General features: G+C 37.1%; 2 protein-coding genes across 2 annotated transcripts in view; one reads left to right on the plus strand and one right to left on the minus strand.

Annotated features, from left to right (window-relative positions):
- LOC121239996 (mediator of RNA polymerase II transcription subunit 13-like) overlaps nt 1-8,849 on the plus strand; it is a 51,868-nt gene extending 43,019 nt beyond the window's left edge. The window contains 8 exon segments of the mRNA XM_041137419.1: nt 695-950; nt 1,012-1,159; nt 2,897-2,984; nt 3,134-3,212; nt 3,719-4,014; nt 4,843-5,950; nt 6,432-6,803; nt 7,876-8,849. Of these exon segments, the coding sequence (XP_040993353.1) occupies nt 695-950; nt 1,012-1,159; nt 2,897-2,984; nt 3,134-3,212; nt 3,719-4,014; nt 4,843-5,950; nt 6,432-6,803; nt 7,876-8,486 (2,958 nt within the window). The 3' untranslated portion in view covers nt 8,487-8,849.
- A 2,670-nt stretch (nt 8,850-11,519) lies between these two features.
- On the minus strand, nt 11,520-12,238 carry LOC121239799 (arabinogalactan protein 13-like). The gene has a single exon (XM_041137124.1). The coding sequence runs from the start codon at nt 12,118-12,120 to the stop codon at nt 11,941-11,943; it is 180 nt and encodes a 59-aa protein (XP_040993058.1). The 5' UTR covers nt 12,121-12,238; the 3' UTR covers nt 11,520-11,940.
- Between the last annotated feature and the right edge of the window lie 788 nt (nt 12,239-13,026).

Here is a 13,026-nt window from a genome sequence, read left to right on the forward strand (position 1 = left end):
TGTTTATTTATAACATTAAGTAAATAATCTTATCTCCAAAATTAGGAACTTTGCCATCTGAGATGCTATTTGTCATTAAAAAATCAACTTGAATATATAGTTCTGTAAATATATCCTTGGAAGGAATAAACCCTGAGGGGTAGCTCAGCTGGTCCGGCCTTGAGTTTTCTCCCCAATGGTCATTAGTTCGAGTCCCCTTAGGGCTAGTGGAGGTTTACCTGGTCATTAACTTCAGGGCCCCGTAGGATTAGTCGAGGTGCGCACAAGCTGGCCCGGACACCCTCGGTTATAAAATATATATATATATATATATATATCCTTGAAGGAATATACAGTTTATTTGGCTATGCATGTGTAACAATTCTTTACGAAATGGACACATACTTTGGGTAGGAAAGCTTCATGGAAAAGTACCTTTTAAAAGTTTAGGTAATATTATAGATACTGTTTCCTTGTTTATTCTTGTTCCTCCAGAAAGCAACCTTCTGCTTGGGCTTGGGGATCTTTAGAATTGAGATTAAGATGCCATTTCTTTCAGTTCAATCATTTAGTTAAATTTTAATTAGTCAAATGTATAGTCTATTAGTAGTTATCTTTCTGTTTGTGGACAATATGGGCTTAAGATGTGAGAGCATAATATACTTGTGTATTGGTCATTTAATGATCTTATGAATTGGATATATCCTTTTTTCAGGTTCACGCTTCGTCTGTGATTAATTTGTTGCAGTCTGACATAAAGACAGCCTTAAAATCTGCTTTCAGTATTTTGGATGGTCCATTGTCTGTCAATGATTGGTGCAAAGGCCGCAATCCATCAGTTGATGCTGGAAGCACGGGTGATGGATTTTCTGCTGAGTCTTCTATAAGTGAATGCAGAGATTCTTCCAGTACTGTTGGAGAACCAATGAGCCCATCTCAGTCTTCTGCTGGTGGATCATCTTCTCTTAAAGGTATAATTATCCTTGTATACACATTGGCTTTCAGTTATAGGCAGTTTGACCATTGATGCAGTCTCTAGAGAAACAGATAGAGCAAAAGTGGATGAGACATGCCAAAGGAGATCTAACCAAGAAATCTGTGCCTCAGAGTCAGAGCAGCAACAAAGCACCCGGCTAAGACCAACACTTCTTGTTCTTCCTTTGCCTGCTATACTTGTTGGGTATGATACCTTGTTAAACAAATTTTACATTGACATCTGAAAAATCAAATTACGTACCAATAGCATTTTGTTTATATGGAGGAGAAAGCCTATTCGCAAGGACCAAAGGGAGACATTCATAACAATGAGAGGCTTATTACATCTTGTTAAAGATAGAAACATGAATATTATCATAATAAAACTACGGAAATTCACTCATTTTTCTCATCCCAGTTAGACGTCAAGAACACTTCACAGAGATCTCAAAGACTAGGTTGAGGCCAACCTCCTGGTTTTGAAGACTATATTCATCCCTTAGAGTGGCTATTGTTACCATCTATTAGAGATTTGAATGTAACCATAGCAATCAAATAATCTAATATTTTTGCATTATGAGATGTCAAATGACATTTGTGCCATCTTTAATTTGGCAGAAGGGTTGCGATCTAATTCTATTAGGTGCAGTGGAAGAAAACCCTAAATAGGAAAAAAAAAAAAAAAAAGGAGCAACGAACAAAGGGAAAAATAAATATGGGAATGACATTTTTTCTCTTCTTACAATAGGAACATAAACATACTTTTGATGCCTCAACAAGCCAGTGGATCAACCATAGGGCCATCGAAAATATCAGTCTTATACTAATTATATTGAATTGTATGATATATGAGTTACATCTTCTGATATGAAATTGCTCATCAAAAGAAAACGAAAAGTCTCTGACTTGGGATAAATATATAGGCATTTCAAAACATAAGTAAAACATGAATTGGTATTATGGAAATTGGTTGTATCGACATGTCATTAGAGTCTTAGACTTCATGAGCAACCTCTGGCATGTATTAGAATATTAATTGGGATTTCTATAGTGTTAAACACTCAGGTTTCTAGCCCACAATTCAGTGGGTTTTAACAGAATGTCTTGCTGGTTAAAAATAAACCAATGAGATTATTGCCTGTCCATGTTCGTGCAGTTGAGATTTAGGAAGAGTTCCTGGCTTCTGCTGCCGCTATAATTTAAACTTACAGCCCATGTATTGACAGAGACAAATAAGCACCATTACAGTTGATGTGTTTCCTTAAAATAATGCCCTAACTTCTTTTTGTTATTAGATCCTTTGCAAAATGCTTTTGAAATATCACTGGTTATTTCTTATATTTGATTTTCTTTAAAAGAGTTCCATAATAGGGCCAACCACCTTGACCAAATGCCTCGTGACATCCATACATACAACTGTGAATTCAAGTCATTTTGTTTTATACTAGTCTACTAGACCACCCTTCTTATTTCGTAGGAGAGATAATGTTTTGTAAGTTATAAGGGGTTCTTTACAGCAACTACAAGGTTGGAACCAAAAAGGGTTATAGATGATATTTTTCCAAATTAGCAATTTTGAACCTTTTCAGTAATCCATATAATCAATTCTTTCCTTGAAGATGTCTGGGATTGGTTGGGACTTTGTTCCAAACACCCGGTGACAATCAAAAAATAAAAAATAAAATTCTTTCCTTGACCATGTCTCTTAAACTCCTGCACAGTCAGAAGAAAGAAAGTGGTTGAAAGAAATATATTACTAGATGGTTCTAGTCATCTGCTCGCATAAGATGTTAGTGGAGGATTTGGGATGCTTCAAATAATGAGGTTTTCCTTTGTTCTATGGATGTTTTTTGGCGATGATGGACTAAGACAGGCTGCTTCTCATAGATTAAGTTAATGGTCCATATGTGGAGATACTTACAAATTATGCTTTTTGTTATAGGTACCAGGATGATTGGCTTAAGACGTCTGCAAGCTCCTTGCAACTTTGGGAGAAGGCTCCTCTTGAACCATACGCATTACAGAAACCTGTAAGTCCAATACCCAAACAGTTGCCACACATATTGGTGAATGCAACATTTTTCATTTTCTGCATTTCTGTAGTTTTCATTTTGAGGACTTGTACAATTTGCTTTCCTTTTTTCAGTGATTTTGCAACTTTGTTCATTAATTGTTGCAGATTACTTACAATGTTATATGTCCAGACATTGATCCACTAACTTCTGCTGCTGCTGATTTTTTCCAGCAACTTGGAACTGGTGAGTGGGTGGTGTTTTTATGCTTAATCGAGATGAATCGGTTGTTACTTAGCTTGTACAGGCATAGACGTTTGAAAGTTTTACATTGTTGTTTTTACTGAAAGAAGTTTTTATTTTATCCTAGTAGTGATGAGCCAACTTGATGTGGATTATCGGTGCTTATCTCTACTATGTGTTTTCCTGTCCCAATTCTATTGAAAACACCATTCTCCACGATGATACATAATGAGAGTGGTTCTTAAACAGAAGGCCTTTCCTATCCACACTATCCAGAATTTGGGTTACAGTAAAATATCTAGCATTTCTAGACCGAGTTACATCACTTGAAATTGAAGTTGTACTGCATGTCATTCTAATGCCCCAAATGTTCGTGCTTTATTTCATTTAGAATACTTGTATGTTTTCATCTAACTGATATGTTTTTAAGCTTGTTTTTTGTTCTTTTAAAAGAAAAGAATGTAATGGAGTATTTTTTTTCTCTTTCTATATTGTTTTGTTCTCTACAGTCTATGAGACGTGTAAACTGGGTAGTCATTCACCACAAAGTTTGGGCAACCAAATGGAAATCGATTCAGCAAAATGGTCATCTTCTGGTTTTGTTCTACTTGATTGTCCTCAGTCAATGAAGATAGAAAGCAGTAACGCATCTCTTGTGGGCTCAATAAGCGATTATTTTCTTTCTCTTTCCAATGGTTGGGACTTGACAAGCTATCTTAAGTCCCTTTCAAAGGCACTAAAAGGCTTGAAACTTGGTCCATGCTCGTCCACAAACCCAAAAGAAGGAAGCAGTGGTCCTTGTATGGTGGGTGGCAAGTACTATTTTTCATCACTTTGTAGATTGAGATGTGCTTTCTTCTTTTTCATTTTTCCTAACTATGGCGGCTAACTTATAGGTTCCAATGATGTAGTAGGATGCTGTCTTAAACATTTTTCTCACAATATTTGGTGGATTTTAGCCTTCATGGGAATTGCGCTATGGCATGTTACTAGGCCTTCAATGTACTCTGATAACAATTATATTTGGGGAAGAACATTTTTGCTAAAATTTTTCATTTTTTTTTTAATTGATTTTTCTGGATCCGGAGCATCTTCATGTTCTTTAATTGCTCGTAATACATCAAGCCTTAAAGCTGAAGTTCCATTATCAGAGCTGATGGAAGTTGTTCAACTCATACTTAATGATCTTGTGTTTGATCTAGTTCTTATTTATTGATTTAGTATCATGGCTTTGCTTTTCAAAAAAAAATTTACTTATAAAAAAAAATATTAGTATCATTGCTTTGCTTTTCTGAAAGAAGTATCACATTGTTGGTATTTTCTGTTGTCAACAAATGATCTTGGATGCATTTTAGGCTCTCTCATGGAAGTGATTTATACTCTTAGATCAATAGAAGCAAAATGCATTTTCTTAGAATTGGTCAAATTGGTTCTAAAGTTAATTGCATGTGATAGCTCTGGAAATGATTCTGGGGTGAGGCGCTGGAAATGATAGCTCTGATTTAAAACTTCCACTAGGCAATTGATCACCGCCTATATATATGTTGAAATTTGTTTTTAACATTATGCATGCTGCTCAGGACTAGTTTATCTTGGCTAAACAGATATGAATTTCCCTGTGCTTTCTATCCAGGTAATATACGTGGTGTGCCCCTTCCCTGAGCCTACTGCAGTTCTACAAACCGTTGTTGAGTCTTCTGTTGCTGTTGGATCAGTCATTCTCCAGTCAGATAGGGAGAGAAGATCTATATTGCACAGTCAGGTTGGGAAGGCTTTAAGCTGCTCAGCAGCAGTGGATGAAGCAACCATATCAAACATTTTAGTACTTTCAGGGTTTAGTATTCCTAAATTGGTACTGCAGATTGTGACAGTTGATGCCATTTTTAGAGTTACAAGTCCATCACTTAATGAGCTTGTCATCCTTAAGGAGACTGCCTTCACTGTTTATAACAAGGCTCGTCGAATTTCTCGAGGATCCTCTAATGACATGGTCCAGTCATCATCAATATCTAGCAGATCTCCCTCGGTCCTGACACAAATGTCTTCTCCTATGTCAGGGATGTGGAAGGACTGTGTGGGTCCTCGAATTACTGGGCATTCCCTTCCTAGAGAGGGTGAAATCGATGCTAGCCTGAGGAATAATTCTTGGGATAATTCTTGGCAGACTAGGACTGGAGGTTTAAGTTGTGATCCAATTAGAACAGGGGATTGTACAGTTCAAGATGAAATTCGTTACATGTTTGAACCTCTTTTTATTCTTGCAGAACCTGGTTCCATAGAGAATGGAGTTTCACCAGTGTTTTCTGGTAATATAGTGTCAGAATCTACAAAGACATTGTCTGATGATAGTAGTGGAGGATTCATGCAGGGTGCAGGCTCAGCAGGAAGTGCAGACGCTGGATCATGCTCTCATCTTGATGGATCTGAAACTGATGGCTTTGGATCTAGCCATCAAAAGACTCCTCCAAGCCTACATTGTTGTTATGGGTGGACAGAGGATTGGCGTTGGCTTGTAAGCATCTGGACAGATTCAAGGGGAGAATTGCTCGACAGCCATGTATTCCCCTTTGGTGGAATCAGCAGTAGGCAGGACACGAAGGGTCTGCAATGTCTTTTTGTTCAAGTTCTGCAGCAGGGCTGTCAGATACTTCAGGCATGCTCTTCTCCTGATATCGGAGTTGCCAAACCTAGAGATTTTGTGATTGCGCGCATTGGGAGCTTCTTTGAACTTGAATACCTAGGTATATGAGTTTCTTCCACGATGTTATGTTTCTAGTCTTTTAGGTCTAGTGTTGTGAAATTACTACCATTTGCATTGTTGATGATTTGTTCCATTTTATCTGCTTTGTAGTTGAATAGTAAGTAGTAGCTGGCTTACAGCTGTGCACTGTCGACCAGATCAACAATGTTGCAGCTTTTAATTGCTAAAATAATGAAATCCTCTCCCTCTGAACTCTTCTCACTGGCATGTAGTCTGGTGGGAAAAAATAAGTTTGCTTATTTTGGGATCTAGTTGACATTACCATGGGAAGAACCGACATAGCATGTAGCAATTTTTATTTTATATCCTCTTCATACTTTGATTGTTGATTTTACGAATTTCTAATTAAATCTATTTGGTTCATATGTGGAAAGCATTTTCAACTGGGTTGTAAATTGTAGTTTATATATTATTTCTGATTTTTGAATTGAAGTTTTTTTGTGCATTTGGATTATAAACAGAGTGGCAGAAAGCCATCAATTCAGTTGGAGGCTCTGAGGTAAAAAAATGGCCCTTGCAACTTCGACGATCTATGCGCGATGGAATTCCTGCAAGCAGTAATAGTACATCCTTACAGCAACAGGAGATGAGCTTGATTCAAGAGAGAACCCTACCTACCTCACCTAGTCCTTTGTATAACCCTCATGCTAAAGCAACTGGCTTTATAAAAGGTGGTTTAGGACAACCTGCTGCAAGGAAGCAGCTTATGGGTGGGCAGACACTAGTTGACAACTCAAGGGGCTTGCTTCAGTGGGTGCAGAGCATCAGTTTTGTCGCAATTTCAGTTGACCATTCTTTACATCTAGTTTTTCAAGCAGATTCACCATCTCCTGGTAGACTGTCATACTCTCCTTTATTTCTATTTCTGCTTCCCTTAAATGTGTTCATCCATCAATAAAGCAAGGTAATATGCATCATTCATGTGGGCCACTGAAAGCTTAGAACTTGGGCATGTGCATGACAATTTCCTCAAACTTAGAGCTTGGGCATGTGCGTGACAATTTCCTCTGCTTGCTTTTAGAACCTTAATTGATTTATATATCGGTGATACCGACTGTATTTCCGTTTTGCCATTTCTCTGCATTGCGAAGGATTGCATATATACATGAGCCATGTATGGAAAATGCATTGATTGTGGAAATGATTTGATTAAAAGTATTTTTGAGAGATTTTTTTGTGTAAAAAATGTGTGGAATGAAGGTCAGATTTAAAAAAATATATATTTTTGAGAAATTTCTTGTTGCCAAACAAGGCCTGAAGTTGGCGTTTCATAAAATCTCAAGTTTTCAAGAAAATCTTACATCTAAGCAAGATCTCAGTTGCTTGTATTTGAAAGTATGGAACCTGTCTATGTTGATACACCTCCATTAGATGTTCTGAATTCCTATGTTCTTATGTGTATCTTTTGCTTAGATTTTTGTGGACGTATGAAATATTGTTAGTGCAATAAAAGCCTCTGCTTTCAAAATGTTTCAAGAAAATAATAGAAAATGTAGAAATGGAAAAACCCAAAAGCATTGTCACCTTCTGCCCAATGAGGGAAGTAATTTTTTTAGTGTCCTGTGTACTTGGATTGCAACATTTATGCTACTACTCATCAAGAGGATTCAGCTCTATAAGAGGTGGTCAGTGGTATCTTCACCCCCCCTTCTTTGGTAGCCCAAAGAGCCTTTGGTGTCTGGGAGTATTATGGTACTATCGTTAACCACAGTGCAATGTATCTATGGACTTGCCCTCCGTACTGGAAATTATAAACAATTGTGGGTATAAATATGTGATGGCTCGTACACATAAATTGTTAGGTACTCTGGCCACTATTATTAAATAGTTTGCACAGCATGATTTGCAATTGACTGCTGTATATATAATTTTTAGATTGTGGTATTGATAGTGAACATTGTGCAGGAGGGGCTCAAGGGGGTAGTGGTATGGGACCATCTGGCTATCTTGAAGGGTTCACCCCTGTAAAGTCTCTTGGTTCTACGTCTGCTTCCTACATTTTGATCCCATCACCTAGCATGCACTTTCTCCCTGCAACACCTCTTCAGCTCCCAATGTGCCTCACTGCAGAATCACCACCCCTGGCTCATCTTCTCCATAGCAAGGGCTCTGCAATTCCTCTTTCCACTGGTTTTGTAGTTTCAAAAGCCATACCTTCCATGAGGAAAGACTATAGAAGCAACTTGAAAGAAGAATGGCCTTCGGTTCTTTGTATAAATCTTATTGATTATTATGGAGGCACTAGCATTATCCAAGACAAAAGTGTTCGAGGTATTAATAAACAGGGAGGTAGAAGTTTAAGCTCTGAAGCTAAAGATTTCGAAATTGAGACCCATTTAGTTCTTGAGTCTGTTGCAGCAGAGCTTCATGCACTATCATGGATGACTGTTAGTCCAGCATACTTGGAGCGACGGACTGCATTGCCTTTCCACTGCGACATGGTTTTAAGACTGAGAAGGCTACTTCATTTTGCTGATAAAGAGCTCTCTCGACAGCCAGGGAAATTGCACGTGTAGGAGGACATTGACACAATAGGAAATGAGTCGGGACGGTGGAGTTCTTATGGAACGATGAGCGATGAATAGGCTGTGCTATGATGCATCTGGTTGTACAATAATCAATGTAGTATGTTATCTGTATATGTGATTTTGATCCATTGATCCATCCGCAGTCTTGAATTTCCAAGAAAGAAATTGAACAGTCTGGGTAGAAATAGTGAAGCTATTTGTAAAAAAAAAAAAAAAAAAAAAAAGAAATACTTAGGAGTAACGGATATAGCTTTGCTTGCAGATTTGTAGAATGTATATGAATGTTGTAGACAGCAGACATTTTTTTTTTAAGGAAAAAAAAAAGGCTAACGTGATCGGTCGGTCAGTACATTTCAATTTGTAGTAATATTTTAATCGGAAAAGTTTAAAATATTCAATAACCCTAGAGTCCAATTTACCCCACCCTGACCCCCCTTCCAACAATAACTTGTGTATCAAGTTATTGAAGCAGCTATCGGTGCATCCTAGCTATTGGTTCTGCTTTCTCTTTTTCTTTACTACATCACATGCTCAGTACAACATGTAATACATTCATTAAGCAGGAGGAGAAAATTGCGTCACCATCCAAATGGTGTATATATTCAGCGTTCGTTCCTTTTCTCGAGAGCGAGCAATGGAATTGAGGTGGGACTGGCTACCTCTCTGGTCAGAACAGGCATGAGTTCCAAAACATCTCAGGTCAGTCTTTTTTTTTCCTTTTAAAAGTTCAATCTCATAAAAATAAAACCTTCTTGATGCAACTCCTGGTGGTGAAAGTGACTTGAATTATTTTGTCATCAACTCTGCCTTTTCAACCCTTTTGTACTTATTTATTTCCCAAGTAAAGTACAAAAACCAACGAGAATGTAGGTTTTGGTCAGTTGGCCCGTCCCGTCCCGTCCAACCTATACATTTTAGGAGGGATTGTAAAAACTAATCGAAGGTTGTGTCGTCAAAACTACAACTTCTTCCCCACCTGTTAAATTATTGTAAGTCTACGATGATGACAACTAGCGGAAAGGAAAATGCAGTAATGAGATTAGTAGATTCTAAGAAAAGATGGAACCTCTTTTTAATTTTTATGAAAGCAAGAAAGAAGAAAGGAAATTATGAAGAGAAGTAACATGGTCGTCACTAATTGCTGGGGCCCATTTGCCTACACAAACCCAATTCAATCCCAATCAAACCACTCCTGCGGGTAATTATTATGCATGTGTATGCATATTATATATATATATATATATATATATATATATATACACGTTATTTCCATAAGAACCCATGTGCAAACATATTCCTTGTTTCATATTTAACATCTTTCCCATATTCCCTCCTTTAGTTCGTTCGATTTTATCTAAAATAATTTTATTAATGTGAAGATACACCGAGCATGCAATAGATCATATACCTGAAAACTGTGAGGTTTGGAATCAGTGAGTTGAGAAGAAATTAATTGAGATGAAATGAGTTTAGATGAAAGTGAAAAGTTGAATAAATTATTGTTAGAATATTACTTTTTAATATAATTATTGTTTTGGAATTTGAAAATGTTGAATTGTTTATTATATTTTGTATGAGAACTTGAAAAAATTGTAATGATTAGATGAGATGGTTATAAAAGTAACTTTATAATCTGACGAATTACATCAAGTCATATCAGTTTGTGAGATTGTTTTTGTATAATCTTTTTGTAACTAGAGTATTTTCCCAAGTTCTCTAATATTATAACCATCCCATACAGCTAGCTACCTTTTCAACGTTATGATGCAAGGGTCAGAATCTCTCTTCTTTGTAGAAGTTTGATACCACAAGCCAAACTTTAAATGGCAATTCCTTTGCATTGAAGTGATTACACAAAGTAAGGTTCGTATAATAAGTAAAGCTTACCCGAAAGTTCTAAAATATATCTAATCTATACATATGCAGAAATAAAGTGATTTTTTATTAATATTTTCCCCTTCGATATTCTATGTTTGATGACTTTCAAAATTAAAAAAACTTTCACAGACAACAGTTGGAGCTTTGTGACAATACAACACTCAGAAGTTAACTCACCTAAATTATAATCAATTCTCTCAATGTCCATTTCACAAAGGAATATCTTCCCTTCTGGTAATGATTCATCCCAACCACAATTTCAAGTTATTATTAATTCCTCAAAACAAACAGAAAATTGACACATATAGACCTGGCCCATTCAGAAACATCATCTGGAAGATCCAATGAAGCTACCCATGGCTGCTTTAAAGTTATCCTAGAACTCAAAAAATCTCTAGGGGTTGGCTCAAGTGGTAAAAGGCCGTGGTCTTGGTGGTATGCTCCCTCCTAATTTAAGGTTTAAATCCTCTTTGGGTGCAAATAATTTTTAAGGGCTATCGAACTGTGAAATTTTTCTTTAAATTATCTGAGTTGCCCTTGCGGAAAACACTTTACCAAAGGCCTATGCACTCTAGGATTAGTCAGGACTTTGTTTTCAAACAGCCGGTGCCTCAATAAAATTATTAAAAAAAAAAGTTATCCTAGAACTCAAAAACTAGACTTGAACACGTTATAGGAATTGCTCTAGTTGGTACGGGTTAAATTCATCCAGTTTCAAGTTCTTACAAGGGGAGCAAAGGCTCTCAAACTCAATAATGGCCCAGCAGAATGATTTTACCAGCGTAGTTTCCAATCTCTTTGCACAAATTCTCATGGAAGTTCTGAAATGAGACCATAGTATAGCGACAAATGAAATACTACGCTGATAAGAACCCTCTTTTCCTTACTCTTTGCTCACATGCTCACAGAATCAATGCCAACAAAACATAGGCCCCACAGTTAATGTCCTTCACCGCCGCAGCCACACATAATCCATGTGAATGAGAATCCGTCAAGCTACAGCTCATCACCAACTCTTCCCACCCACCTTCCCGACAATGAAAAATGAAGTAACAGGCAATGGCTGATTCAAATCATTGAACAAGGCAAGCTAATAATGTAACTACTCATAATAACAAACTGCTGTTCTTCAGCAATGTAATGTAGAAGAATAGAATTTATTACGGCAAATGGATCACAAATACAAATGAGTAGAAACCAAACTCCAGCATCCACCACCAGTCATAACATTTCTCCCCATGATCTCATTATTAGCCTAAATCTAACCCTTTCTTTAGGAAAACAAAAACAAAATTAAGTAAAATATATATATTACAATACCACAGAAAACACATCAATCACAACCAAACAAACCCCACCATCAAATGAACATAATCAACAATAACTAAGTTAACCTGGAAGTCCCGAAAATTAAAAATAATCCCAATCAAATCTCCCCTACCTCTCTCACAGTAATGAAAGATCGATACTCGTCAATTTACACATAGAGGGGGGAAAGGTTCAAAACAGAAATGAAGCATCATGCTGCTTTATCTATGTTGGTCATTGGAGTTGACCATACAGCTCAGAAGAACAACCCGAAAGCGAGAGCTGCAAGAGACGCGAAGAAAGTGGGGATAAAGATAGTAGCTTCAGATGTTGGGCTTGGTGCTGGAGCCTCGGCTGCGGCGGCATTTTGCACAAAAGAGACAGCCACCAACACCATCAACATTGTCACAAAGAGCTTCAACTTCATTGCCTCCATTTCTCTAAATGCTAGGTGAAAGAAGCTCTGCAATTCCTTCCTCGGAGATGGGTTCTCTTTTAGCAACAGGGGAAGGAATGCTAGGATGCAGTGAAAGGCAATGGCAGAGGGATGTGGGTATTTATAAAACAGAGAGAGAGAGAGATGTGAACGTTGGGGGGGAGAGACAGTACAGGGTGGCTTTGCCATTGTTGTCATACAGCTGTCAAAAAAATGACTTTGTGGGTCGCCACCTTTTGCTGTCTTCTTAACTACTGTTTTGGCATTATTTATGGAGAATTTGATATTTCCTACATTTTTATTTATATTATTGTTACTCTGTTTTGTTATATTATAATTTGTGAGGTGGAAATGATTTCTTTGTTTTGGTAGGAAATGAGAGGCCAGAGGGTGGTGAGTTAGTTGTTTGGAGTTTCTTTTTTAGGAGGGTGTGAATGTATATGTATGTTGAGCTTTAACACGTTGGTTCAACTGCTTGTGCTGGAAATGAACATGGGGGGGGGGGGGGGGGGGGGGCATGATTTCTTCATCTCATCAAAGATCATACCCTTAAAAGAAATAATAATATATCAATATTAGTTTTTCAATGAATAAATTGAAATTTATTCCCCTTCATTTGATTTGTTAAAAGTTGCAAATTTCTAAATTCAAGCAAATATGGTTTTTATATTTATTTTTTGATTTTTTGAAAAAAGGAGAGGGCCGGGTAGGATCCCTGCAAACAACTCAAAATAGATAAAAACAGCACTTAGACAAAAATAAAAAAAAAATAAAAAAAAAATAAGACGAGGACTAAAATCTCTTTTAACTCCCAAGAGGAAGAGGAAGAGGAAGAGCAAGGCCTCAAAGTTGCAGATCACACGTTGTGCCCATGTTTCGTGCCGAAACATCTAATACTTTGGACTA

Source organism: Juglans microcarpa x Juglans regia, chromosome 7D, assembly GCF_004785595.1.
Source record: "Juglans microcarpa x Juglans regia isolate MS1-56 chromosome 7D, Jm3101_v1.0, whole genome shotgun sequence".
Lineage (NCBI taxonomy): Eukaryota > Viridiplantae > Streptophyta > Magnoliopsida > Fagales > Juglandaceae > Juglans > Juglans microcarpa x Juglans regia.